General features: G+C 43.9%; 1 protein-coding gene across 1 annotated transcript in view; it reads left to right on the forward strand.

Moving 5' to 3' along the window:
- The first annotated feature begins 632 nt into the window (after positions 1 to 632).
- Positions 633 to 23,108, forward strand: part of ablim2 (actin binding LIM protein family, member 2) — a 57,236-nt gene continuing 34,760 nt past the window's right edge. The window contains exons 1-2 of the mRNA XM_068755595.1: positions 633 to 648; positions 7,873 to 8,031. Coding sequence (XP_068611696.1) covers positions 633 to 648; positions 7,873 to 8,031 — 175 coding nt within the window. The remainder of the gene's footprint in view (positions 649 to 7,872; positions 8,032 to 23,108) is intronic.

A 23,108-nucleotide genomic window follows, 5' to 3' on the forward strand; every position in this document is an offset into this window, starting at 1 on the left:
ACTGAGTTTTTAGCTTTATCTTACGGCAGGTTTTTGTTACGATAGATACATAAAATCATTTTTTCAAAGTTGATCCAACATTCTATTTCCAGCACATTTTTTAAACTTTTCTAATGGAAAGATGCAACCAAGAATTATTTTGGGCAGTAGAAAATTGAAATCGTATTCAAAACAACTTAACTCATAAACGCAAATATTTTCACGCTGCTGTTATTTGATTCATTGAAATAGTTAAACATGTAGTCAGATCAGAAGTACCACTATAAACAGCACTTCTCACTTCCTGTGTCCGAGTTTGTTATCAAAAAACTATCAACGTTGAATTTAGCGTGGGGGAAACGCTGCCACGCCCAGCGGAGGAGGTTTCATTCAGAGAGAGCGAGGGAGAGACAGTCAGAGAGAGAGAGAGAGAGAGAGAGAGACTTTGGGAGTCATATGACCTGCAGCTCATTCCAGAGATAGTGACGGACAGAGCGCTCACTCTGCTCTCGCCTGGTCTGACACCGCAGTGCGCTGAATCTGTGTTGGAACACCGTCAGAGGACTTTAAAAAGATTTTAGGAATATTCTTCATAATATATTCTGAATCTTTTGTCTATATTTACTCATCTGAGAAAACACGTCTCAGTGACAATGCCAGAGGAGAAAGGTAATAATGACTATTAATAACCTTTGTTGTAAGCGGGCTGTGGTGTGATCATCTGCCTCAGACAGGAGAGCAGCAGCTATCGTGACTATTATGAGTAGATAACAGTAACTGTTTTACCACAATCTAGGTAATCTGCGGTATTTAGTCATTTTGAAAACACGTTTGTTCGTGCAGGTAGTATTTTACTTAAAGTATTCCTGTTATGTAACCTCAGTCAGAAGCAGAGAGCGCACTCTGCTTGACTGAGGTAAGGGGCAACCAGGAGGCAGTGGCCGCCTGAATGCTCGAGCTGCAGGTTGATTTGCTGCCTGCCTGCAACATCCCTGGCAACAGCAATGTTGTGTTGCTCCCCTGCCTGCTTCTCTCACACTGGGATCCCAGCCATCTGGGCTGCTGACCAAGGGCCAGTTGCTAAGAAGAGACGATTTCCGATCGTAATTTACAGTGAGCTTTTGGTCATAGTAACGTTTATGGGCTTCAGCATTCTGTGAGGAAAATGTTTCCACAAAATGGTTTTCCTAAAGGTGACTTAGGTTGGGTTAAAATCATAGTCAACACTAACATTCTACTGAGGGATCACTGACATATATTTATAACATGAATAACCAGATAGAGAGGGAGGAGCTCAGTGTGTCATAGGAGGTTAAGCCACCAGTGCTGGCCTATGACAGCATATTGATTATTGTATTGATTAACTATAAGCTTTGTTAAAAAGGAAAGTCTTTAGTCTACTCTTGAGCATAGAGATGGTGTCTGTCTCACGAACCAATCAGGGAGCTGATTCCACGATTGCAGGGGATGTTGCACGTTCCTTATCAAGCGATAAGTAACGTGCAACATCCCCTGCAATGCTTTCCATTAACAATGGGATGCCAAGAAAAAAAGAGTTTACATCCCTGTTCCACACTGGTTGAACTCCTCCTATTGGCCAGCTCCCAGTCCTCGCACTGTTTCATCTATTTGCAGACATTTCCTGTCAATATTGACCTTTAAGTTAGCTGATAACTGCTATCAGTTTCTTTCTAAATCTAATCAAGTTTCCACGCCCTCACTTCGATTCTGCCATCTTAACGAATTACGCCACTTCAGTTTGACTATATTAATACTGCTTCTATTGCTGGGTGAAGCGGCGTTCACATTCCTCTGTTTACGTACAAAGTAAATATAAAGTTGTGACAAAATATGAGTTATGCGACAGGAATGAACAAATTGTGTTATTTAATCTTTGACGAAAGTTGAAAAAAACTTCTGAAGAAATTTGATGTGAAACCCGAACGAGTAAAGCGATGCACAAATTCACTTTGTGTTTGGTGTGAACGTTGCAGGAGAGGCAGAACTGCAGTGAATCCGCTCCACCAAATCATGCGTCCGTTCCACCTTAAACAAACACACACACACACACACACACACACGTGAGAGGTGAGGTGAGAACCAAAATGTGCGACAGCAGTATTGGTATCCAGAAACGGATCTTTATTTTTTGATACTAGGAAGTCAGTCCATGTCAGCAGACAAATCCATGCAGGGGCAGGCAAAAAGACACTTCCAAGAATCAGGCAAAAATCACAAACCGGGCAGTCAGAGCGAACAGGCAGACAGATCCGAAGGAGCAGGCAAAGAAACAGGAGGTCAAGCTGGAACGCTGGAAAGTAGGAATCATCACTAAACAATCTGGCACATGGGTGTGGCGGTAGCAGAGCGCAGTGTCCAGGCTGATGAGCAATTAGCTGCAGGCGTGCAAAGGAGCACAGCTGACAGGAGGAGGATCTGGAAGACAGGAGAGGTTAGTACGCAGAGAAAACCAGATCCTCCTCAAGCTGTGACAAACACAGACTCAGACACACACATGCACAAAAACACACGCATGCACCCACACTGATACAGAAACTGATACAAAAACACGGTTCAAGCAGGAGTGTCGTATTTATTAAGCACACGTTCAACTCAGGAATGGGCATTAACTAGTTGTTATACGAGTGCACAACAACTTATTACACTTTAGGTTGTGTCTGCTCTTGGCTGTGAATCTTGGGTGTGCAATGTCATGCCTGGCTGCCCTTCAGCAGTCACAGCGACCCCCCCCCCCCCCGTCCCCCCCCTGCCCGTCCCTAGTCTATGTAGAGCTGCCAGTAAGCGCGTCTGTGTGTCTAGTACAGAGTTGGGCAAACTTTTTGACTCGCGGGCGAGGAACAGATGGATGGAGTATTTGTGTGAGCTAATATAAATAATATGTGAAAGCCATTGCAGGAAAGGATTTTACCTTTTACAGGTAGCATTACAGGAAAAAGGTCAAATGAATGAGGTTTAATTATCATAAAATGTAATTTAATGATATAATTTGGACAACTTTGGCGGGCCGGATTAAATAGCCCAACGGGCCGTATATGGCCCCCAGGCCTTGGTTTGCCCATGCCTGGTCTAGTACAACTCCTTCAGGCATCTGGTAGCTCAGATAGTGGTCCTTAACAGGTGGCACAAATTTTATTCTAGATTTATGTAACTACAAGTAAATTAACTCTTTGAGTGCCATTAAAATGTGCAAAAACTGGAGCATTCAGCATATAGCTGAGCTGAAAATGACTGGCACTCAATGAGTTAATACGTTGAGACTGAAGCCTGTCCTGCAGTGCTTTGACATAGTCTGTATGAGGCGCTCAACTCAAAGCCCATTGGTTCCTCCAGAGGGCATAAATCTGTCAGAATGAACCACAAATATATACTTTTGTTATTATAAGAAGGACTATTTTTGCACACGTTTGTGCATTGAACATTGTGTGTTTATAGTGATGAAAGGACAACGAGTCATAGTGGGACTCAGTGATGTATTTTTAGGAAACAATGGTGCTCCATGGTACAAAGGAATAAGATCCATCGGCTATTATTGTACATAATACATAATACAATAACAAAAACACGGAATGCACGTTCCCAGCCCGACCCGTTAAAGCTGCTGCAGAAACGTTACACTAAACATACAAATGTGTTTGTGAGAAAACATGAAGCTTTTTTCCAGAGCAGTCTATTGTGGCATTTGAATGACAGATTTTAAAAATAACATTGTTGAGGTCAGATGTTTTATTGATTTTATTTTATTTTTACCTTGAAGTTGTGATAAGCTGATTGAGTGTTTGAGGTTTTTAACATCCAGCAAATGCAGCAATATTAAGAGTCACTCATAGGTAGATTCAAGATTCAAGATGCTTTATTATCATTATGCGAACATAATAAAATCGTGTGAAGGCCCACGGCTGAAGGCACTCATCGGAACTTAACGAAAAACAAAATCTCTCTTAAAGCAACACTATATATATACACAGAGAGAATGAGAATCAGCAAATAGTGCAAATCAGCAGCAGCAGCACAGTGGGACAGGCACAGAGCGCCCATTCCGTGTCCCAAAATGTGGATAAGTTAATCATTCTAGCCAAAACCTTAAAGCTTGAATAGTTAGTAGTAGTATAGTAGTAGTTACATTTGTCATATTCAGGCTGATGCTGTTAAGTGTTCAAAGTTTACAGTTTTAACTTGTTTATTTATAATTTTATTAAGATTTTTACATTGTTACAGTAAAATAGTTTTAAGAAGTCAGTCTAATTTATTTGAAAAATCACCCAAATGGTTCACTTTTATTTATTTATGCAAATTCTATTGTTTGCATTTTCTTTTTAAGCATTTTAAGTAATTTCTTTCTGCCTTTTTTTGTACCAAAAATTACCGAATTGAGCACCTCAAGAAACCAAACCAAACTGAAATTACATTTTAATGTTAGTGTTACACCCCTAGTTTTTACACCAGCTCCGCTCAAACAGCTGCTATAACCCTTTTTACTGAAGTCATCGTGTTTCTCCCTTGGTTGAAGTGAAACGCCGTCTTATTTACAGCGACTCTTGAATCCCTTCCTGTCGTGACCTCCCAATCAGCTTTCCTGCGTATGAAGCTTCCTTTACCCTTTACCCAGCAGTCACATGAGCTCTGCTGTTGAACAAAGCTTTCACTTCCTGGCGAACGTTGAGCGCTTCCATCAAGTTTAACTTGTCTAACGTGAATGTTTTGCCATCTTACCGCCATCAGCCCCCGTTACTATTTCTGTTACATCTAAGGGATCACAGATCCACGTTAAAAGAGCTATGTTTTGGTTGATGACGATGCAGCGCCGCTTCATGCCGACTACCATTTCTGCCTTAATCTGGTTTTCTGAGCCAATGACGGTGCACTGGTGTCACTTTGCAGAGGAGGTCAGGACTGCATTTGACCTTTGTCTCAGGGACAAAGGTCAAATGCAGTTATTTTCAGGTCGGGTTGCAACCACGTGATGTTTGAGAGGAATATGAGAAATCATAACTCACGATGTCTATAGTCTGGCTATTTATAGCGTTTAAATAAGCTAATTATAATTCTAGAACCTGGCAGACTGACACGCCGTTTTCGCTTTCATCTTGTGTGGGTGAAATAATGAAATTTATTTTCAGTTTATGAAAGAGGGAAATATGAGCAAAGTTAAAGCCAGGTATTTGTATTGGGGGGATTGCAATTCTGTTATATCTGTTATATCATACCTGTCAACTAATACAGTTTTGTCGTATTTTCTTGGGGGAAAATTGGATTTTTGAGCAGTAAGGCGTACTGTGGAAACTAGTACAGGGAAATCTGTAAATACTGGAAAATTAAAAATAAAGCAGGGATACTGAAAATAGGGAATAGGGGGGGGAATTAAAAACAATGTCGCGAAAGGGAAGGTTATTGAATCTTTTCGCCGTTAGCAGACAAACTTCTCATGTCACACGTGATGAGCTGGATCCCTCCATCAGTGGTTAGTGCTGCGTATTCACTGTGGCGCTCAGTGGTGTGACTTATGGAGTGTTGCATTGCTCAGATGGCTGCTTGCTGGCTGCGGCCTTTGGGACAGCAGCATTAGTCGCCGTTAGGCAGACAAGAGACACCAGAAAGTCCGATTGATGACGGGGACAACTGTGCTTGTGGGTCACGTAGGCATCACAGAAACATCCTGCCATCAGTTTGTTGCTGCTGGCTCAGAGGTGGAATATTGTTCTTAGGCACAATTCAAGCATGAGATCCTGACATCAGGTTGGATAAAAGCGGCTCTGCCCTCGTTCTGCAGCCAACGGAATGATCTCCAGACTGAGCCTTCTTTTCAAACGCCTAAAGACCCGTACGTTTTGCCCTCACTCCATCTTTCACCCAAACGTTATTCATTCTTTCCCTTCCTGCTACACATTTCTCACAGGGACAGAAATGAGTTCATGTAAATGATGCCTGTGTCCGCTCACGTTTAATTTGATGCCCTCCTCTCTGACTTCTGCTGCGACTTTAATGAAGACCACTTGACTTGTATGTACAATGTATGATCAAGTACCGGAACATTCTTGGAGATAATTTTTTACTCTTCCTCAAAAAAAACCAAGTGATTACTTTGGATTTTGGAAATGCTTTAGAAATTACTGCTAAGATCACATATTATTCGTTTGGCAAGCTAACTGTATCCAACGTAAGCAGCGAACTGCTCCCTGACAGAGTATTGGGCCCTTGACACAGACCGCCACATGCGTCTTGGTTGCTGGCAGCCTAAATGTCTGGAACTGATTTGATTCTGCATGTGGCTCAAAGGATCATCTCCTGTCTCGTACTCATCGCCGCCTTCGTCCTCTTTTCGCTCGTTGAAGAGGAAGTAAAGACACTGGATCTCCTCCAACAGGTGCAAGGGTGTAGTAATTCACACTGGGTATAATCAGGGGGGGCGACTCCATTGGCCTCCCCATGACTGGCCATGCTGCCTGCTGTCCAGCCCAACCCTTTTGGACTGTTGTCTTTTCCTGATGGTTGTAATCAGCTGAGCTCCAGACGTTTTTTTTTACGAGGATTCAAGACTTTCCCCTCCTAAATTCCTGCCTTTATTGGTTTGGATGCCTCCATGCACATTCAGAATGCATAGATGGCTTAAAGGAGACATATTATGAAACACTGTTTCTACACTATTATGGTGGTTTTGTGTCACTACCAACCCAAAAACAGCAAAATTAACCATCAAGTGAATCCTGCATAGTTTGAGTAGTTCTGTAATCACCTCCTGAAGGGGGTCTGGCAGAAATCTCGCCCCCTGTGATGTCACAGAGGGGGAACATGCACAAGATGTGCGTGCACATGCATGCATGTGCGCGTGCATGAGCTTAGTTTCAGTTTGGTTTTCAGAGGTTTTTCTGACGGAGCTGTTTGAGACAGAAAAGAGGGACGCTGTCCTGCAGCATCTGTTTGAGACAGAAATGAGGGACGCTGTCCTGCAGCATCTGTTTGAGACAGAAAAGAGGGACGCTGTCCTGCAGCATCTGTTTGAGACAGAAATGAGGGACGCTGTCCTGCAGCATCTGTTTGAGACAGAAATGAGGGACGCTGTCCTGCAGCATCTGTTTGAGACAGAAATGAGGGACGCTGTCCTGCAGCATCTGCTTGAGACAGAAAAGAGGGACGCTGTCCTGCAGCATCTGTTTGAGACAGAAATGAGGGACGCTGTCCTGCAGCATCTATTTGCTATTTTGACAAAAACCTTTACAGATATTTCATATAAGCGTTTGGGAACTGCAATAACTTTTGGAAAAGAGTATAATATGTGATCTTTAATAAAATGACATTTCCATCCAGCATCCAGAAATCAAATTCTAGAACTACATCACCATATTTATAATTAACCAAATTATCAATACTATAAACAAAGAGTGAATTTAAAAAAAACATTGTAAAGAGAACCAGTTTTATTTTCTTTCACACTAATATCCATCTAATATCCAACATCTGACACTGACTTATCATCTATCTGGGCGTGTTTTCAACTGTCTAATAATGTTGGAGGTCGTCGTCTTGGCGTCGGTAATTTGAACTCCACACACTTTGCATTTAGCGAGTCTCTTGTCCCGGCGCTGTCTGTTGCTCGCCCCCCCCCCCGCCCCCCCCCCCCCCCCCCCCGTTACGTTTGGATACGTCATTAAAGTTGGACGTTGTTTGCGGTGGAAAAGTAGAGCGAGAGAAGAGGGGCACATATTGATGCAGATATTTTTGTACTAGATTTAGCCTCCTTCTGTGCCGCTGTAGGGCGCGATGCCAGGGTCTCAGCGCGCCCCTCGTTGTATGCTATCCGACAGACACCTACCACATCTCATCGCTGTGTGTGTGTGTGTGTAAGTCATCCTGAAGTAATATCTGTGTCTCCTGCAGTATTTCAGCAGCAGGCTGTCCACAGCCCTCTGGAGAAGCAGAAGCAACATCAGGCAGGAGGGGGACCGATCCCCTGCCAGAACTGTGGGAAGCCCTGCAAAGGGGAGGCCCTCCGGGTCCAGAACAAACACTTCCACATCAAGTGTTTTGCCTGCAAAGGTATGTAACAGCCAGCTGTAACCTCGCACCCCCCACAGTCACCCCACAGCCTGCACAAGAAGAAGCACATAATCATTTATTTGGCATTTCTGTGAAGCTTAAACTCATGAAGCTTTATTTGTGGATGTGTTGTCTGTGCTGCTTGTCAGTGTAAGAGTGTCAAATTTGACCATTAGCTTAAGCTATGCTCTTCGTAGCTACGTAATGCTACCGGGGCAACGTGTTTGTTTTAGTGACGGTTGGCAGGGGTGGGCTCTCATTCCAGATCGATGACTGTCTCATCACCTCCGCCAAGGAGGTTATGTTTATGATTATGGGATGCCCCGATCCGATCCGATCCGGTCGGGCACGATTTCCGATCACGAGCTTGCGGACTCGATTGGAATCGGATCGATCGGAATCAGAATTTTGAGAGCGATCTGGATACGCATCTGGATACAAAAAAAAACATCCAGATTTTCCCATTTGCTTTTTATAAAAAATGATATTTAGCAAAATATGCATTCAATCAAAAATCACCGTCTTAAAGGGGTCCGAAAATGTTTTCCGGATCTGATCCAGAATGAGGTCAGGAAAACCCCATTTATGGATTCAAGTATCTGTTAAAAATACAAAACAACCCAGATTCACTTTGATTTTGCGTGGCTGGTGTGTAAAGATACCAAGAACAAGTTGTAACCTTTTGATGATGATCCGGATCATGTGGACGGTGCAGATCCAGTTAGGAGGGGTCCTGCCTGGGGAGGATGGTGTTCTCATTGACATTTTTCAGGTTCAACTTGAACGAGTTAAACTCTTAAACCCTTGGATAGATCAAAGATTTGAGAAAATCCAATCAGCCAATCAAGTCTCACTAGTTACACAAACGGGTGTGTTTCATTGTGTGTCTGTGTGTGTGTGTGTTTGTATGGAGTGTGCATGTGTTTATTTCTGGGTGGGTGTCTCAAAGTGTCAGATACTTGAAATGTCAGTGCTTTCTCAGAATGTGTGCGTGTGTGTGTGTGTGTGAGTGTGTGTGTGAGAGCCCCTCCCAGCCCACAATCAGCACAAGCCTCATGTCAGGCTGCTGTTGTTGTCAACACGCACTCTTGCTGCTAGGCAACCCACAGGGTCGCCACAATGTCACAATTATGTCCTCTGAACTTACCCTGGCCAACGGATTTGCTGTCTGCAATCGACACTGAACAAAAATATAAACGCAACGCGTTTGTTTTTTGGTCCAATTTTTCACGAGTCAAAATCAAAGACTTTTGCTATGAACACAAAAGCTCAGTTTCTCTCAAATTTGGTTCACAAACTTGTTTAAATCTGTGTTAGTGAGCACTTCTCCTTTGCCGAGATCATTCAATTCAATTCAGTTTTATTTATGTAGCGCCAGATCATAACAGGAAGTCATCTCAAGGCACTTTACAGGATTAGCAGGGAAAGACAGAACCCAACTTGACCCACAAGAGCAAGAACTTTGGTAACGGAGGCAATGAAAAACTTCCCTTTAACAGGCAGAAACCTTGGACAGAACTTAAGCATCATGGTGGACGGCCATCTGTCTGGACTGGCTGGGTTGAGAGAGAGAGAGAGAGAGAGAGAGGCAGAGAGCAGGAGCAGACAAAAACAAAATGTAACATGGAACAAGATACTGACTAAAGAGCTGCTATATAAAGCTATAAATGCTAATGCTAGCGATAATCCATCCACCTGACAGGTGTGGGATACCAAGATGCTGATTAGACAGCATGACTACTGCTCAGGCGTGTTTTAGGCAGGTCGCAATAAAAGGCCGTTATAAAATGTGCCGTTTCATCTTGAAAAGATGAAATTATGGATTTCACATATTTGCAGGAGGGGGTCAGAAAACCAGTCAGTTAACAAGCTTGAGCATTATTGTAAAAGAAGAAGAGCTGAATCAAAGTCCTCCTCTGCTCTCATTCGAGGAGTCTTTAAGGTCCTGACACCGAACACGGACAGTCCTCTCTGATCATTCTGCAGATCCCGGATCACATTCAGCGACACTTTCTTTATGGATAGACCTCTCAAAGCCCGGCCGGCGGCCGGTCGTATGGTTGAAAAGATGCAGCAAGTTTGAGGATGCATGAGGTTCCAGCAAGGATACGCTGCCATGCTCTGCAAAAATCACCCGCCTCTGGAGGAATATAAATCATTGAAGAGATGGGTTAGTGTAGATCGGAGATGCAGAGTCGGTAATTTAGTCGTGTGCATTTAGGGTTTAGACCCCTTGAGTCAGGCATTGCGGTCCTGAGCTATAATTGCATTGTTTTTCTGCTACCCATTCTGGGTGCAGCTTCCTGGTAGTCACTGAGCAAAAGGCGGGCCACATGTTAGCGCTGACGGTCAGAGCGCTGGCGCGAGAATCGCAGATGGCTGCGATGTTCTCAGCTGGGCGTTAGCTGTTGGATTTGCCTCCCTCTGGGAAGCAGGCGGATGAGAAACGAGCCAAAGGGGAGTGTGTGTTTGTTCGTCATTGGCTCGATGTCCTAACATGAAGCACTCGGGGATCTATTTGCGCACGTTGAAAGGAATTTGAAGTCTCTGCCTAAATTGTGTGAAAGGCACATGTGGCTTACGTAAAGTTGAAGGAATCATCCAAAACCTTTTAGTGTTTTTCTGCAAATGTTGCGATGCTGTGATTTTTGGCGCTGTGGTTTTCAGAGCTCACCTGACCGAGGCCTCTCGTGTTTATTAGTTCTTTTTTGTGGTTTATAGATTGAATAATCGTCATGGCAACACATATGCCATTAATAGATGTTATCAGGAAGCTGATAACATCTATTAATGGCATAATAATGCTTGGCCTGGATTCCATTCTGATTTGATACCAGTTTTGATACCAATATATTAAAATAAAAAACATGAAGATAACAAATATTGTTCCCACAAACTTTGCATGCTTGGCTAATCAGCATGACATTTATTTAAGAATGAAGCGGGAAATACCAGCAGGATGTTACCTCATTCCTGCAGGATATGTTGCCTTTATTTGCAGCAATAAAGGCTCAACACATTTAGTACCTCATGAGATGAATTACAATTCAAATGTTTCCATGGATCCCCAAGTCTTGCATTCTGATTTTGATTAAAATTTGGAATTGAGATTCTCTTCTGAACACATGATCTCCATAAACATGTCGGCACAAACACACCTGCATTTGTCTGTAAGATCAAATTGAAAGGGAAGATATTATCTTGCACAACCTGGATTACATAATTTAGTGAAAGAACTTTATGTTCTATGTTTGCCAGCACAATAAGACAAACGCTTCCACATGCATTTCCACGAAGCTTGATGTGGAAAAGAACAAATTACATGTTGGTGAATGTTCAGGAACGAGACGTTTCTCAGCATCTGAAGTGAATACACAAATAATGCTGAACCGGCTGGAATGAAACTTTGTAGAAAGGTTATATAGAGTTCCAGCATAGTTTCTGTTGGTAACAATATCGCTAAACAGTGAATTGAAATGAATTGACCAAGAGATCAGAGGCATCATATGTTGCTGCACTAAATGTGAACAAACGAACAAACTATACAGTCTATCTATACGATAGACTGTATAGTGAAGGTCATGGAAGAGGCAACCCATCCATCCAACCACACACAAACATACTGTACATTTTGACACATTGGTGGGGATTCAAGGTCAAGGTCCCACTTTCATGGCAGAAAGTACATAGCATGTTGATACTTAACCCTGCTGACTCTCACACACACATGCAAAATGGAAGCCATTGTGAATCATGGGGGCGAGTAAAGTCACACGTATAAAGACATATATATATATTATATGCCACTGTGTCATGTCTCCAAAGGTATAGTGTGAAGGATGTATTATTTCTATTTTCTTTCGACCAACACTGGATAGATCTCCCAGAACTCTCAATGTGTTTCTCCACAGGAAACACTGAACCGCATCAGACCAGAGTTCATCTATATTACAAGACATGAAAATTAAGGTCATTTGTAAATTCGTACTCACTTCACACTTCCGTTGTGGTTGTCAACACGTGAGCAGAAGCATTTCCGGCACTTTTCAACTGACGGACAAAGTGTTGGAGGCTGAAGAACAAAGAGTGTTGTGTGGCTTTCAGCGAAGAGGTGAGACAGGCTCTGGGTGGACAAGAGAGGCTTCCAGAAGACTGGAATACAACAGCTAAGGTGATCAGGGACAGGTAGGAGAGGACTGGGTGTGTCTTCTGGGGGGAAAGGAGATAAGGAGACCTGGTGGTGGAACCAGGAAGTGCAGAAGTGTATACAGGAAAAGAGGTTAGCTAAGAAGAAGTGGGACATTGAGAGGACAGAAGAGAGTAAACAGTAGTACAGGGAGACGAGACGCAAGGCAAAGGGAGAGGTGGCAAAGGTCAAACAGAGGTCATATAATGACCTGTATGCAGGTTAGATAGTAAAGAGGGAGAGAAGGATCTGTACAGGCTGGATAGACAGAGAGACAGAGACAGGAAGGATGTTCAGTACGTTAGAGTGATGAAGAGTAGAGATGAAGGTGTTGACAGAGGCCAGTAGTGTGCAGGAAGATGGGAGAAGTATTCTGAAGAATTAATGAATGAGGAAAATGAGAGAGAACAAATACACAAGTACCACAGCCGCGTTGAGGCTAGCAATGGAGAAGTACAGAGAAGGTCAGGAGGAGCTGCATTCTCTTTGTAGATCTCAAGAAAGCCTACAACAGGGTGCCCAGAGAGGAACTGTGGTACTGCATGAGGTACTGTGGTACTGCATGAGGAAGTCTGGAGTGCCAGAGAAGTATGTCAGGAGATGTATGACAGCAGTGAAGTGTGCAGTAGGAGTAACAGGGGAGTTTAGTGTAGAGGTGGGATGCACCAGGGATCAGCTCTGAGCCCCTTTTTGGTTGCCATGGTGTACTGTGTACATGATGTACATGTGTGTACATGAGAAGGTCCCAGGGGGGACAGTGAGACTAGAAGGAATAGACGTAAAGAAGGTAGAGGACTTCAGGTACCTCGGGTCAACAGAGCAGAGTGATGGAGAGAATGTGGAAAGGAGGTGAAGAACCGTGTGCAGGCAGGCTGGAACTGGTGGAGGAGAGTTTCAGGTGTGCTCTGTGATAGGACATGCATATTTGCTGAAGCGGTGGCCTCAATAATTGCTTCTGTCCTTCATGGTCATGATTTTTCTTTCATAAATGTCCAAGTACTTGTCTGCTATTCCAGGTTTCTCGGTCTCTCTGTGCCGAAGCAGTTTTGAAGGCTTCATTGTCTTCATTGGCTTGTTTGTCTTGTCTCCACATATTATGCAGAGCGGACTTGGTGTGGAATCACATGGAGATAAACCCGCGTTTTAATTGTGACTCCTGGTTTAAATGAAGCTTCCTATTCTTGGAGGTCGTCGGCTCCTCTTCTCTCTCCTCAGTTTGCCTTTTCTCCTTTGCAAAGAAGCTCTCCAAAGACGTTTGTTTTTGTAGTTATTTCTTTTTACTAATTTGCGCTAGTTTACGGTTTTATATTGAGTAACGTATCACGTCACCAAGAAGATTCACAGGCGATTGTTACATTGGAGAAAATCCGGTCGTTTTTCAAAATAAAACACCTGTCACCTTTAATAATCAATACATTGGAAATTATGAAAATTATTTAATCTTATTCCGGACATGTATCTCCCTCTGCTATGATTAGTTCCCAGGCATATAAACATTTATGATAGGCATTGGCCAGACATGATGATGATGAATATATTTATGAGATAGAATGCGAGCGCAGGACAAGTACAGGCAAACAGTAGTATGTATTACAGTACAAGTACAGTCAAACAGTAGCATGTACTACAGTACAAGTACAGTCAAACAGTAGCATGTATTACAGTACAAGTACAGTCAAACAGTAGCATGTATTACAGTACAAATACAGTCAAACATCCTGTCTAAGAGGAGCATTTCAAAAACAAACTTGCGGTCTTGTTTCCGCTGAAAATCCTTAGTACATAAATCATCGACATGTAACAATACCAAATACAAATAAAAAAAATACAAATAAATTACTCCATTGATGCAAAATAACAATAAATTAAAAAGACATAATATGTACAACGGAGGTAACATGTTCTGGAGCCTAAATCGCACCAAAATAAAAGCATCTGTCTCATTTCATCTTGGATGCCATTGAAAGTGTACATCATAGCTGCTTCCTGTCTCTTACTCTGTGCTGCTGTGTGTTCTACATGAACAAAACAATCAACAGTAGAGCCTAATATGAAATAAAGGATTTTATTGTGAAGCAATATATATTATCAGTCTTACAACTGAACCCTACTAGTCCATAAGACACAACTTATCAAGTCTGAACCATTAAACACATTCCGTTTTTCTCCTTAGACTTTGCACACTACCAATATGCATCATGTCGTATTAACAAATCCCAACATCTGTTGCACATCCTTCCATTCATGTGACGTCCTCGCTAGTTTGACTTGATGAATCAAAGCAGCATAAGATTTTGGCTCTCGTGCAGAGGAAGCTCCTCTAAGAGCACATTGAGTTCTTCCAGCTGCCTCTGCGAACTCCCGTTATGCAAGTGGCTTCAGAGTCCGTGAGATAAGTCTTCAGAGACTGAAGTAATCGGTTTCCTGTTAAGTAATCTGTTTTTTCCAGCCTTGGACATGTCATGGTGTTTGTACTGCAGTGTAACCTTTATACCAGGGGTGTCAAACTCATTTCACATCGCGGGCCGTATACAGCCTCGGACGATGTCAAGTGGGCCGGACCATTAAAATTGTAGCATATTCAGGTATGAATAGCAAAAATGTCATGCCTTTCCTTTGTTTTAGTATAAAGAATTAATGGTACATTAGGAAAAACTTGATATTTAATGAACTATTCTTTTACAAAACATTTCATGAAAAACAGTGCGCCCCCTAGCAAATAATTCTTGAAAAGCATTTACCGTATTTTTTGGATTATACGTCGCTCCGGATTGTAGGTCGCACCAGCCAAAAAATGCATAATTAAGAAGAAAAAAACATATATAGGTCGCACTGGAGGATAAGTCGCATTTTTGGGGAAAATTTATTTGATAAAATCCAACACCAAACAACATATAGCACAAAGAACATGCTAACACGTTTACCAAAATATCAGGTTTTATTCCAAATCACGAAATTCAAGGAAATCTTCATCCTCGGTGTCACTTTTGAACAACTCCCCCAACTCGGCAGGTAGACAAGACGCCGCTTCCTCTTCTACGTCGCTTACATCAGACTCGTCGTCAGTTGCAGTTCCAATTATTCCAGCCTTTCTGAATCCCGACAGGATGGTTGCGGTTGTCACTGAAGCCCATGCTTTGTCGATCCATTCAATGACTTCCAGGAAAGTTGCATGGCGCATTCTCCCGGTTGCCGTGAAGCTGTGCTCTCCATCCGTCATCCACTGCTCCCACAGGTTACGCAAAACTGACTTAAAGCTCCTATTCACGGAGATATCAAGTGGCTGGAGTATTTTGGTTAAGCCTCCAGGGATGATGGCAGGTATGGAGTTGAAAAATTTTAATTCATTTTTTAACTGTGGTGTGATGTGCGCTCTCATGCTATCCATCACAAGCAGAGCTTTGCGTGCTCTAAAGAAGCCATCCGGTCGCTTATTGTAGCACTTTGTAAGCCACAAGTTCATCATTTCTTGATCAACCCACCCTTTCTCGTTCACGGCGACTTCAACTGAGGAGGATTGGATTTTTGGCATGGTTTTTCGTTTGAAAATGACCATCGGTGGCAGTTTTGATCCGTCTCCACAACATGCCAGCACCACTGTGAAGTGTGATCTCTCATGACCAGTTGTAACGATATTCACACTTTTTTGCCCTTTCTCTGCAACACTTCGGCCCATGGGGATGTCAAAAGTGAGGGGGACCTCGTCCATGTTAATAATATGATCCGGTGTCACGTTGTGATCACTTACATGCTTTTCAATGAACGCGCGGAAACTGTCAACCTTGGCTTGGAAGTCCGCTGGCAGTTTTTGGGACAGTGTCGTCCTAGCTCTGATAGAGAGGCGTTTGCGTTGCATGAAGCGGTAACACCAAGAAGGTCCTCCCGCAAAGCCGTTTATATTCAACTCCTTGGCAACCACTTGGGCGCGGAGACGCAACTGCACCGTTGACAAACCTCTCCCAGAAGCACGTTGTTCAAGCACCCATGCGTGAACTCGTTCCTCCAACTGTGGCCACCTAGCTTGTCGCCCGCGATTAGCTTTCTTTGTTTTCTTCATTTCAGTAAGCATAACCTCCGCTTTTCGCCAGTCCCTTACAAGTTTTTCGCTCACTCCAAACTTTCTTTCTGCTGCTCGATTGCTGTTTTCGGCTCCATATTTCACTATCTGAAGCTTGTAAGCCGCGGAATATAACTTTCTTTTCGGCGCCATTTTCAATCAGCCCTTCTAATTGGTGTTTTTAGATAACAGGTGTGACAGATAACTATGAACCTCCAGAAACCGTGACAGATTCTGACGGGTCACAGAGTTCCCTGTAACACCTGTTATAGAAATGTGTAGGCTACTGTCTCTGCGCTCACAGATTTTGTAAAAAAAAGCATATATAAGTCGCTCCGATTTATAAGTCGCACCCCCGACCAAACTATGAAAAAAACCGCGACTTATAATCCGGAAAATACGGTAATTAAAAAAAAAAAAAAAAAAGATTTTTTTTTTTCTTTTTTTATTAAAGAATTTTGTTTTGTTTTTTTTCCCAAAAAAATTGTCCCCTGACAAAACCTCCTTGCGGGCCGGTTCCGGCCCGCGGGCCGTATGTTTGACACCCCTGCTTTATACCGACTACGCACTGACAACAGGAAGAGGCGCTAACAGTCTCGCTAATGCTTATGATAATGGAGAAATAAAGTCAAGTAAAGTCAAGCTCTATTTTTGTCCTGAAAGTCTGTTTTGCTGTTGCAGAAAGTCAAGAGGTTCACGCCCTGTATTAATATCCACTCCTTGTCAGCTCACACCTGGAGGGCCAAAGATAAGACTCTGCAGTTGATTGAGTGTTTTTTCTTGCTGTTTTGTATCAGCTGAGTTAGTTATATTATGACCATGTGTCCATGTTCAGGGCGAAAACACACACCCTGCGTTGTCATGGAATTCAAACATGAAGATTTTGAAAACAAAGAATTTCCTGCAGTCGGTTAAAGTGGCACCTAGACTGCTATTTGACTTTGCTTTTAACCATCTGTTCATTTCACTCATCTTCTGGTGGCAGGGGAAATCGTTTTGTCTGTTTTTGAACTACTTCTGTCAAACCACAGTGAAGATTACGCGCATATAAAGACAGATATTTGATATGATACTATGTTACTTCTGCAAAGGTGTAGTGCAAAATAGATGTTATCTCTATTTTCTCAGACATGTCTGTTTGCTTTCATTCTCCACAGGAAACACTGGGATGTGTGGGGTCAGACAGAGAGCATCTATTTTACATAACATGTAAAGTCAGTTCATTTGTAAATTGGATTCCAAAACTGATTTTATTACTTATATGTTTATATATTTTTGTTAATCTAGATCTATGGTTGTTTTCTACACCGATTTGTAGTTGCAGTCTTTAAAAGTCTGCAATGCTTTTAGCAGTGATTGTTTTATAAGTGATGACTGGGGTCCATCTTTACCTTAAGCAGTTAAGTTATGAAGCAGTAAGTAGAGGAGTGTGTGCCAACTGCATATAAATGTATACGAGAATGGAACGAGGAGCCAATGGGAAGTCTTTTTGTCTGCCCTTTTAGTGAGGTGTCACATATCTCCCTCTTTGAAATCTCTAATTTCAGTTAGTTGTTTTCAATCAAATCCAAGTCAAGTCTAAAGTCATCTTAAAGAAGTCCAAGACAATTCACAAGTCTGTCAGATAATTCATCAAGTCCAGAGATTCTCAATAAACATACTTTTGTCTTAACCATCTACACACCTTCATTAATCCATCCATCCATTCAGCATTCCAGTCTGCTCTCAGTCCAGAGCAGGAGCTCGTTCTAGACAGGTTGGGTAGAGATCTGGATGTGAACCACTGGAAAGAATGTCACCACTTCCTGGGAAAACATGTCTGCTTGTATTGTGATGGTTGTTATATTAACACGCATATTAACATGTGAGGATGGGATTTTCATTTTTCTTGGTTGTTCATTGGTGGTAAAATTAGATTATGGTGCCACTGGCAGGAAAACACTGAGTTCTTCAGTTTTCTTTTTGGTGTAAGAGAAATCTCAATCTTCATCCATGTATAGCAGCAAGTACAGTAGTAGTACCTGGAGCTGCATCATGTTAATGCAGCCTTAGTGCCTGACTTGATCATGAAATCATCGACTAATGATGCATAAGACCACAAAAAAGAGAGAGGAGAGTGAAGGAGTTCAACAAGGTGACCCTGGACTGCACCTCACATTGCAAAAGTAGGTTCACATCCTGGACTTATGTTTGCATTTAAATACATCCCCTCAGAGCTGCTTGTCTTTATGTATCATGACATATATGGTGTTGCTGTGTTACGAGTCTATATACACAAGTTTAAAAATAAAACACATCTTAAATTGTATGCCCCATATACCATATTTTCACACCCATAGGACGCGCCTAAAAGTCTTAGATTTTTTTCAAAATGTGCCTATTTGTTGTTGTAAGGCGGACTCAGTCAGGCGCCTCGCGGAGTGATACGTGCCGATGCGCTTCACCATAGTAAACTATTATGGCGTGCTGATGAAGCGGCTGCTGGTCCCGCAGCAGAACACGGGAATAGAGCGGCGGAGAAAGAATCCAGCATTAATGAATCAATGGAGGAAGCGGAGGAAGCAACAAGACGACCTGCAGCAGCCCGGCTCCTGCGATCGGCAACTCCGTGCGTGGCGATCTCACCGATACGGTCTAAACCGGAGTGAAGCAAGCTAATGCGCTAACGGGCTAACTAGCAAGCTATCTTATCATCATCATCCCCGGTGGATTAACCAAAGAACTCCAACCGCGCAACGTTAAACTGCGAGCTGCGTGGGAGCGCTGGACGACAGACGGAGAACACAGTTTCACTCGAAGTGGAAGGCAGCGCAGCGCCACAGTTTGACTGGATTGTAGCTGCTTCGGCTAACTGTCTGCTAGCATTGTTGTTTGAGCCTTTGCAGAAGCCGGCATCCCGCCGCACGGCACGGAAAGAGACTCTGACAGTGAAGAAAGGGAGCCCGGCATGTTTGACGGAGATCTAGCGCAGCTGTTCACTACAGAAACAGAGGATGAGGACTTTGATGGGTTTGATTAATGACTCTGTTTTGCTCCGGCTCTATTTTTGAAAACGCGCACTAGTATGCTTGTTTGATTGATGACGATTAAAGATGTGAGTACCAAACTCAGTTTTGTTCCTGCTTTATTTTGCGCACCTATCATGCGGCGCCTTTTGATCCGCGCGCCCTGTGTATGTTTAAGATACCGAAAAATCAGCTGTTAATGAGACTGCGCCGAATCACCAGGTGCGTCATAAGGTCGTGAAAATACGGTACTTGCAAAAATTATGGTGGATTTAAAATATGGAAAATGAAGGGCATCCCTACTGTTAAGGATTTATATGTGGATGGAGTATTGCTTACATTTCGAGACTTATGTGACAAACACAAACTTCCTACAAAACATTTCTTTAAGTATTTACAGTTGAAATGTTTTGTCATCTTGGATTAAAGATGTTATTGACATTCCAACACTTTCATTAATCAAAGAAATAATTGAAAAATAAGGAGAAGAAGGGTTACTGACCATATATTATAGTTTATTAATGTTTAATTCAAAAGATTCTGCAATATATAAATTAAATGCATGGAGAAAAAACTTATGAGAAGACATAAATGAGATAGAATGGAGAGAGACATGCTTAAAAGCCAAAAGACAAACCATAAATACACAACTTAAATTATTGCAATATAAATGGTTAACAAGAGTTCATATAACCCCCGAGAAATCCATCGTATGTCAAGCAATATTCCTAATGTGTGCACCAAATGTCGAGTCGACAAAGGAGCTCTTAATCACTGTTTATGGGAATGTCCATCCATCCATCCATCCATCCGGGAGGCGTTCAGGAGGCATCCTGAATAGATGTCCGAGCCACATCATCTGACTCCTCTCAACGCGGAGGAGCAGCGGCTCTACTCCGAGCTCCTCCCGGATGACTGCTTCCCCCTCCTGAGATGCCGGATGGTGGTCCAGAACCTCTTCGAAGCCGTCCGGAAGTCATTTTCCATGGCCTCACCGAACTCCTCCCATGCCCGGGTTTTTGCCTCAGCAACCGCGGTAGCTGCGCTCCGCTTGGTCTGTCGGTACCTGTCTGCTGCCTCCGGAGTCCCACAGGCCAAAAGGGCCTGATAGGACTCCTTCTTCAGCTTGACGGCATCCCTCACCACCGGTGTCCACCAAGAGGTTCGGGAATTGCCGCCACGACAGGCACCGACCAACTTACGGCCACAGCACCAATCGGCCGCTTCGACAATGGAGGCACGAAACATGGTCCACTCAGACTCAATGTCCCCTGCCTCCCCCGGTACATGGTCGAAGCTCTCCCGGAGGTGGCTCGAGCACCTATTTAGGATGCCTCCTGAACGCCTCTTAATCACTGTTTATGGGAATGTCCATCCATCCATCCATCTTCTTCCGCTTATCCAGGGCCGGGTCGCGGGGGCAGCAGCCTAAGCAGGGAAGCCCAGACTTCCCTCTCCCCGGCCACTTCCTCTAGCTCTTCCGGGGGGGATCCCGAGGCGTTCCTAGGCCACCCGAGAGACAGTCTCTCCAACGTGTCCTGGGTCTTCCCCGTGGTCTCCTCCCGGTGGGACGTGCCCTGAACACCTCACCAGGGAGGCGTTCAGGGCACGTCCCACCGGGAGGCGTTTAGGAGGCATCCTGAATAGATGTCCGAGCCACATCATCTGACTCCTCTCAACGCGGAGGAGCAGCGGCTCTACTCCGAGCTCCTCCCGGATGACTGCTTCCCCCTCCTGAGATGCCGGATGGTGGTCCAGAACCTCTTCGAAGCCGTCCGGAAGTCATTTTCCATGGCCTCACTGAACTCCTCCCATGCCCGGGTTTTTGCCTCAGCAACTGCGGTAGCTGCGCCCCGCTTGGTCTGTCGGTACCTGTCTGCTGCCTCCGGAGTCCCACAGGCCAAAAAGGTCTGCTAGGACTCCTTCTTCAGCTTGACGGCATCCCTCACCACCGGTGTCCACCAAGAGGTTCGGGAATTGCCGCCACGACAGGCACCGACCACCTTACGGCCACAGCACCGATCGGCCGCTTCGACAATGGAGGCACGAAACATGGTCCACTCAGACTCAATGTCCCCTGCCTCCCCCGGTACATGGTCGAAGCTCTCCCGGAGGTAGCTCGAGCACCTATTTAGGATGCCTCCTGAACGCCTCCCTGGTCAGGCCATTTTCACAATCCTCTATTCTGTGACTATCATGTTCAAACATAAACGTACGTACGTCCATAATCCCGTTCTTTCATTGTGCCTGTCTGTCTGACCTTAGGGATGATTTGAGGTTTGATACAACCGCAACAACTGCTGCTGCTGACTTGCTGTTTCGTTCCGCTGCTGTGTTCCAGCAATTCACCAATATCTATATCCTCCTGAGACAAAATGTCCACTACAGAGGACACATGTCAATGGGCTGGGTCTCAGGAGGATATATCATCATCAGCAGGCCGGTGTTAAGTGATGATTATCCCCCTCTGCCTCTGATTGGCTGATGGAAGCCATATGCGTGACAATCTGCAAACTAAACAGAAATATTCATGTTATCAAGACATCTGATAGCATATGATAAATCTCACTCAGGTGATCGTGGTTGTCATGATCAGATGAAGTCTTCTCACCTGCCTGGTCTCTTCTCATCTACCGTACTAACTCTTCTGCCAGTTGGAATCGGCTGATCCAGGATCACACCTGGTGGAGCGGTTGTAGGAAGTGGACTGTGATGGTCTTGTTGGGAGCCAGTGTTATCACAGTCCATCTGAGGAGCAACAGGCTGATCCCAGGTCCCACAACATGGAAAGATGTTCTTTAGTTTGGAGATGAAGCGCAAGAACTTATTCTTCTTCTTCTTCTTCTCCGTCCGCGTTCCTTTGGTCTCTGCATACAAAAAAGACATTAGAACACCCACCATCCTCCAAATGCTCAGCGATCATTCAGGAGCAGTTGTGACTGATTCTCACCATCTGTGATAGGCTCCACGTGGATGGAAGTCTCTGTGGCGCATTCAGGGACTCCCACCGGAGACTCTGGCATCTTGTTTGGGCCACTCTGCAAACTAAACACAGAAATGTATTCCTGTTATCAAGACATCTGCAAGCATCCGACAAACCTCAGTCATATGATGGTGTTTGTGATAATCAGATGGTCTTCTCACCTGACTGGTCTCTCCTCGTCGACCGTATTAAGTTTTCTGCCAGGTGGAGCTGGCTGATCCGGGATCACACCGGGTGGGAAGGTGCTGTTTTTCCTGGCGAAGAAGCGGAAGAATCTATTTTTCTTTTTCGGCTTCTTCTCCTCTTTGGTTCCTTTCTTCTCAGCGTCAGGCTTCAGCGCATCTCCTACTGCTGAGGTGGTTCGAGGTGGACTGCAGGGGTCTGGGTGGGTGTTGGCAGTCTTCTTGCAGGAAGCAGATTTTATGAATGGATGGTTGAGGACTCCTTCTGGCGTGATCCTCTTTTTAGGATCCAGCGCCAGCATGGCCTTCAGAAGCTCGATGCATGATTCAACAGCTTCTGCATCATCATTTTCCTCCAGCAGCATCTAGTTCAGGAAGCAATGGTCAAACTCATCCTTATGATCCATGAGAACATCATCAATCAAAGTTAAAGAAAACAAGGAACTTTTAGCCCTTACTGTTTTCAGATCGTCCAGAGAATTCAGCTCCTGACCCGTGGGAAGACGAAGTGATTTCGATTCCTTCGCAAGCATCTGAAGAAGAACAACAACTTTAGGGGGAAGTGCTTTCTGCAGCAACGTATTTGTGTTTGCATGACTATCAGAAAATAGTTTGCAGCTGCAAACATGTTATGTCCTTTGGAGTTGAGAAGCTTAAATGCGTA

This window comes from Brachionichthys hirsutus, chromosome 23 (assembly GCF_040956055.1).
Source record: "Brachionichthys hirsutus isolate HB-005 chromosome 23, CSIRO-AGI_Bhir_v1, whole genome shotgun sequence".
Lineage (NCBI taxonomy): Eukaryota > Metazoa > Chordata > Actinopteri > Lophiiformes > Brachionichthyidae > Brachionichthys > Brachionichthys hirsutus.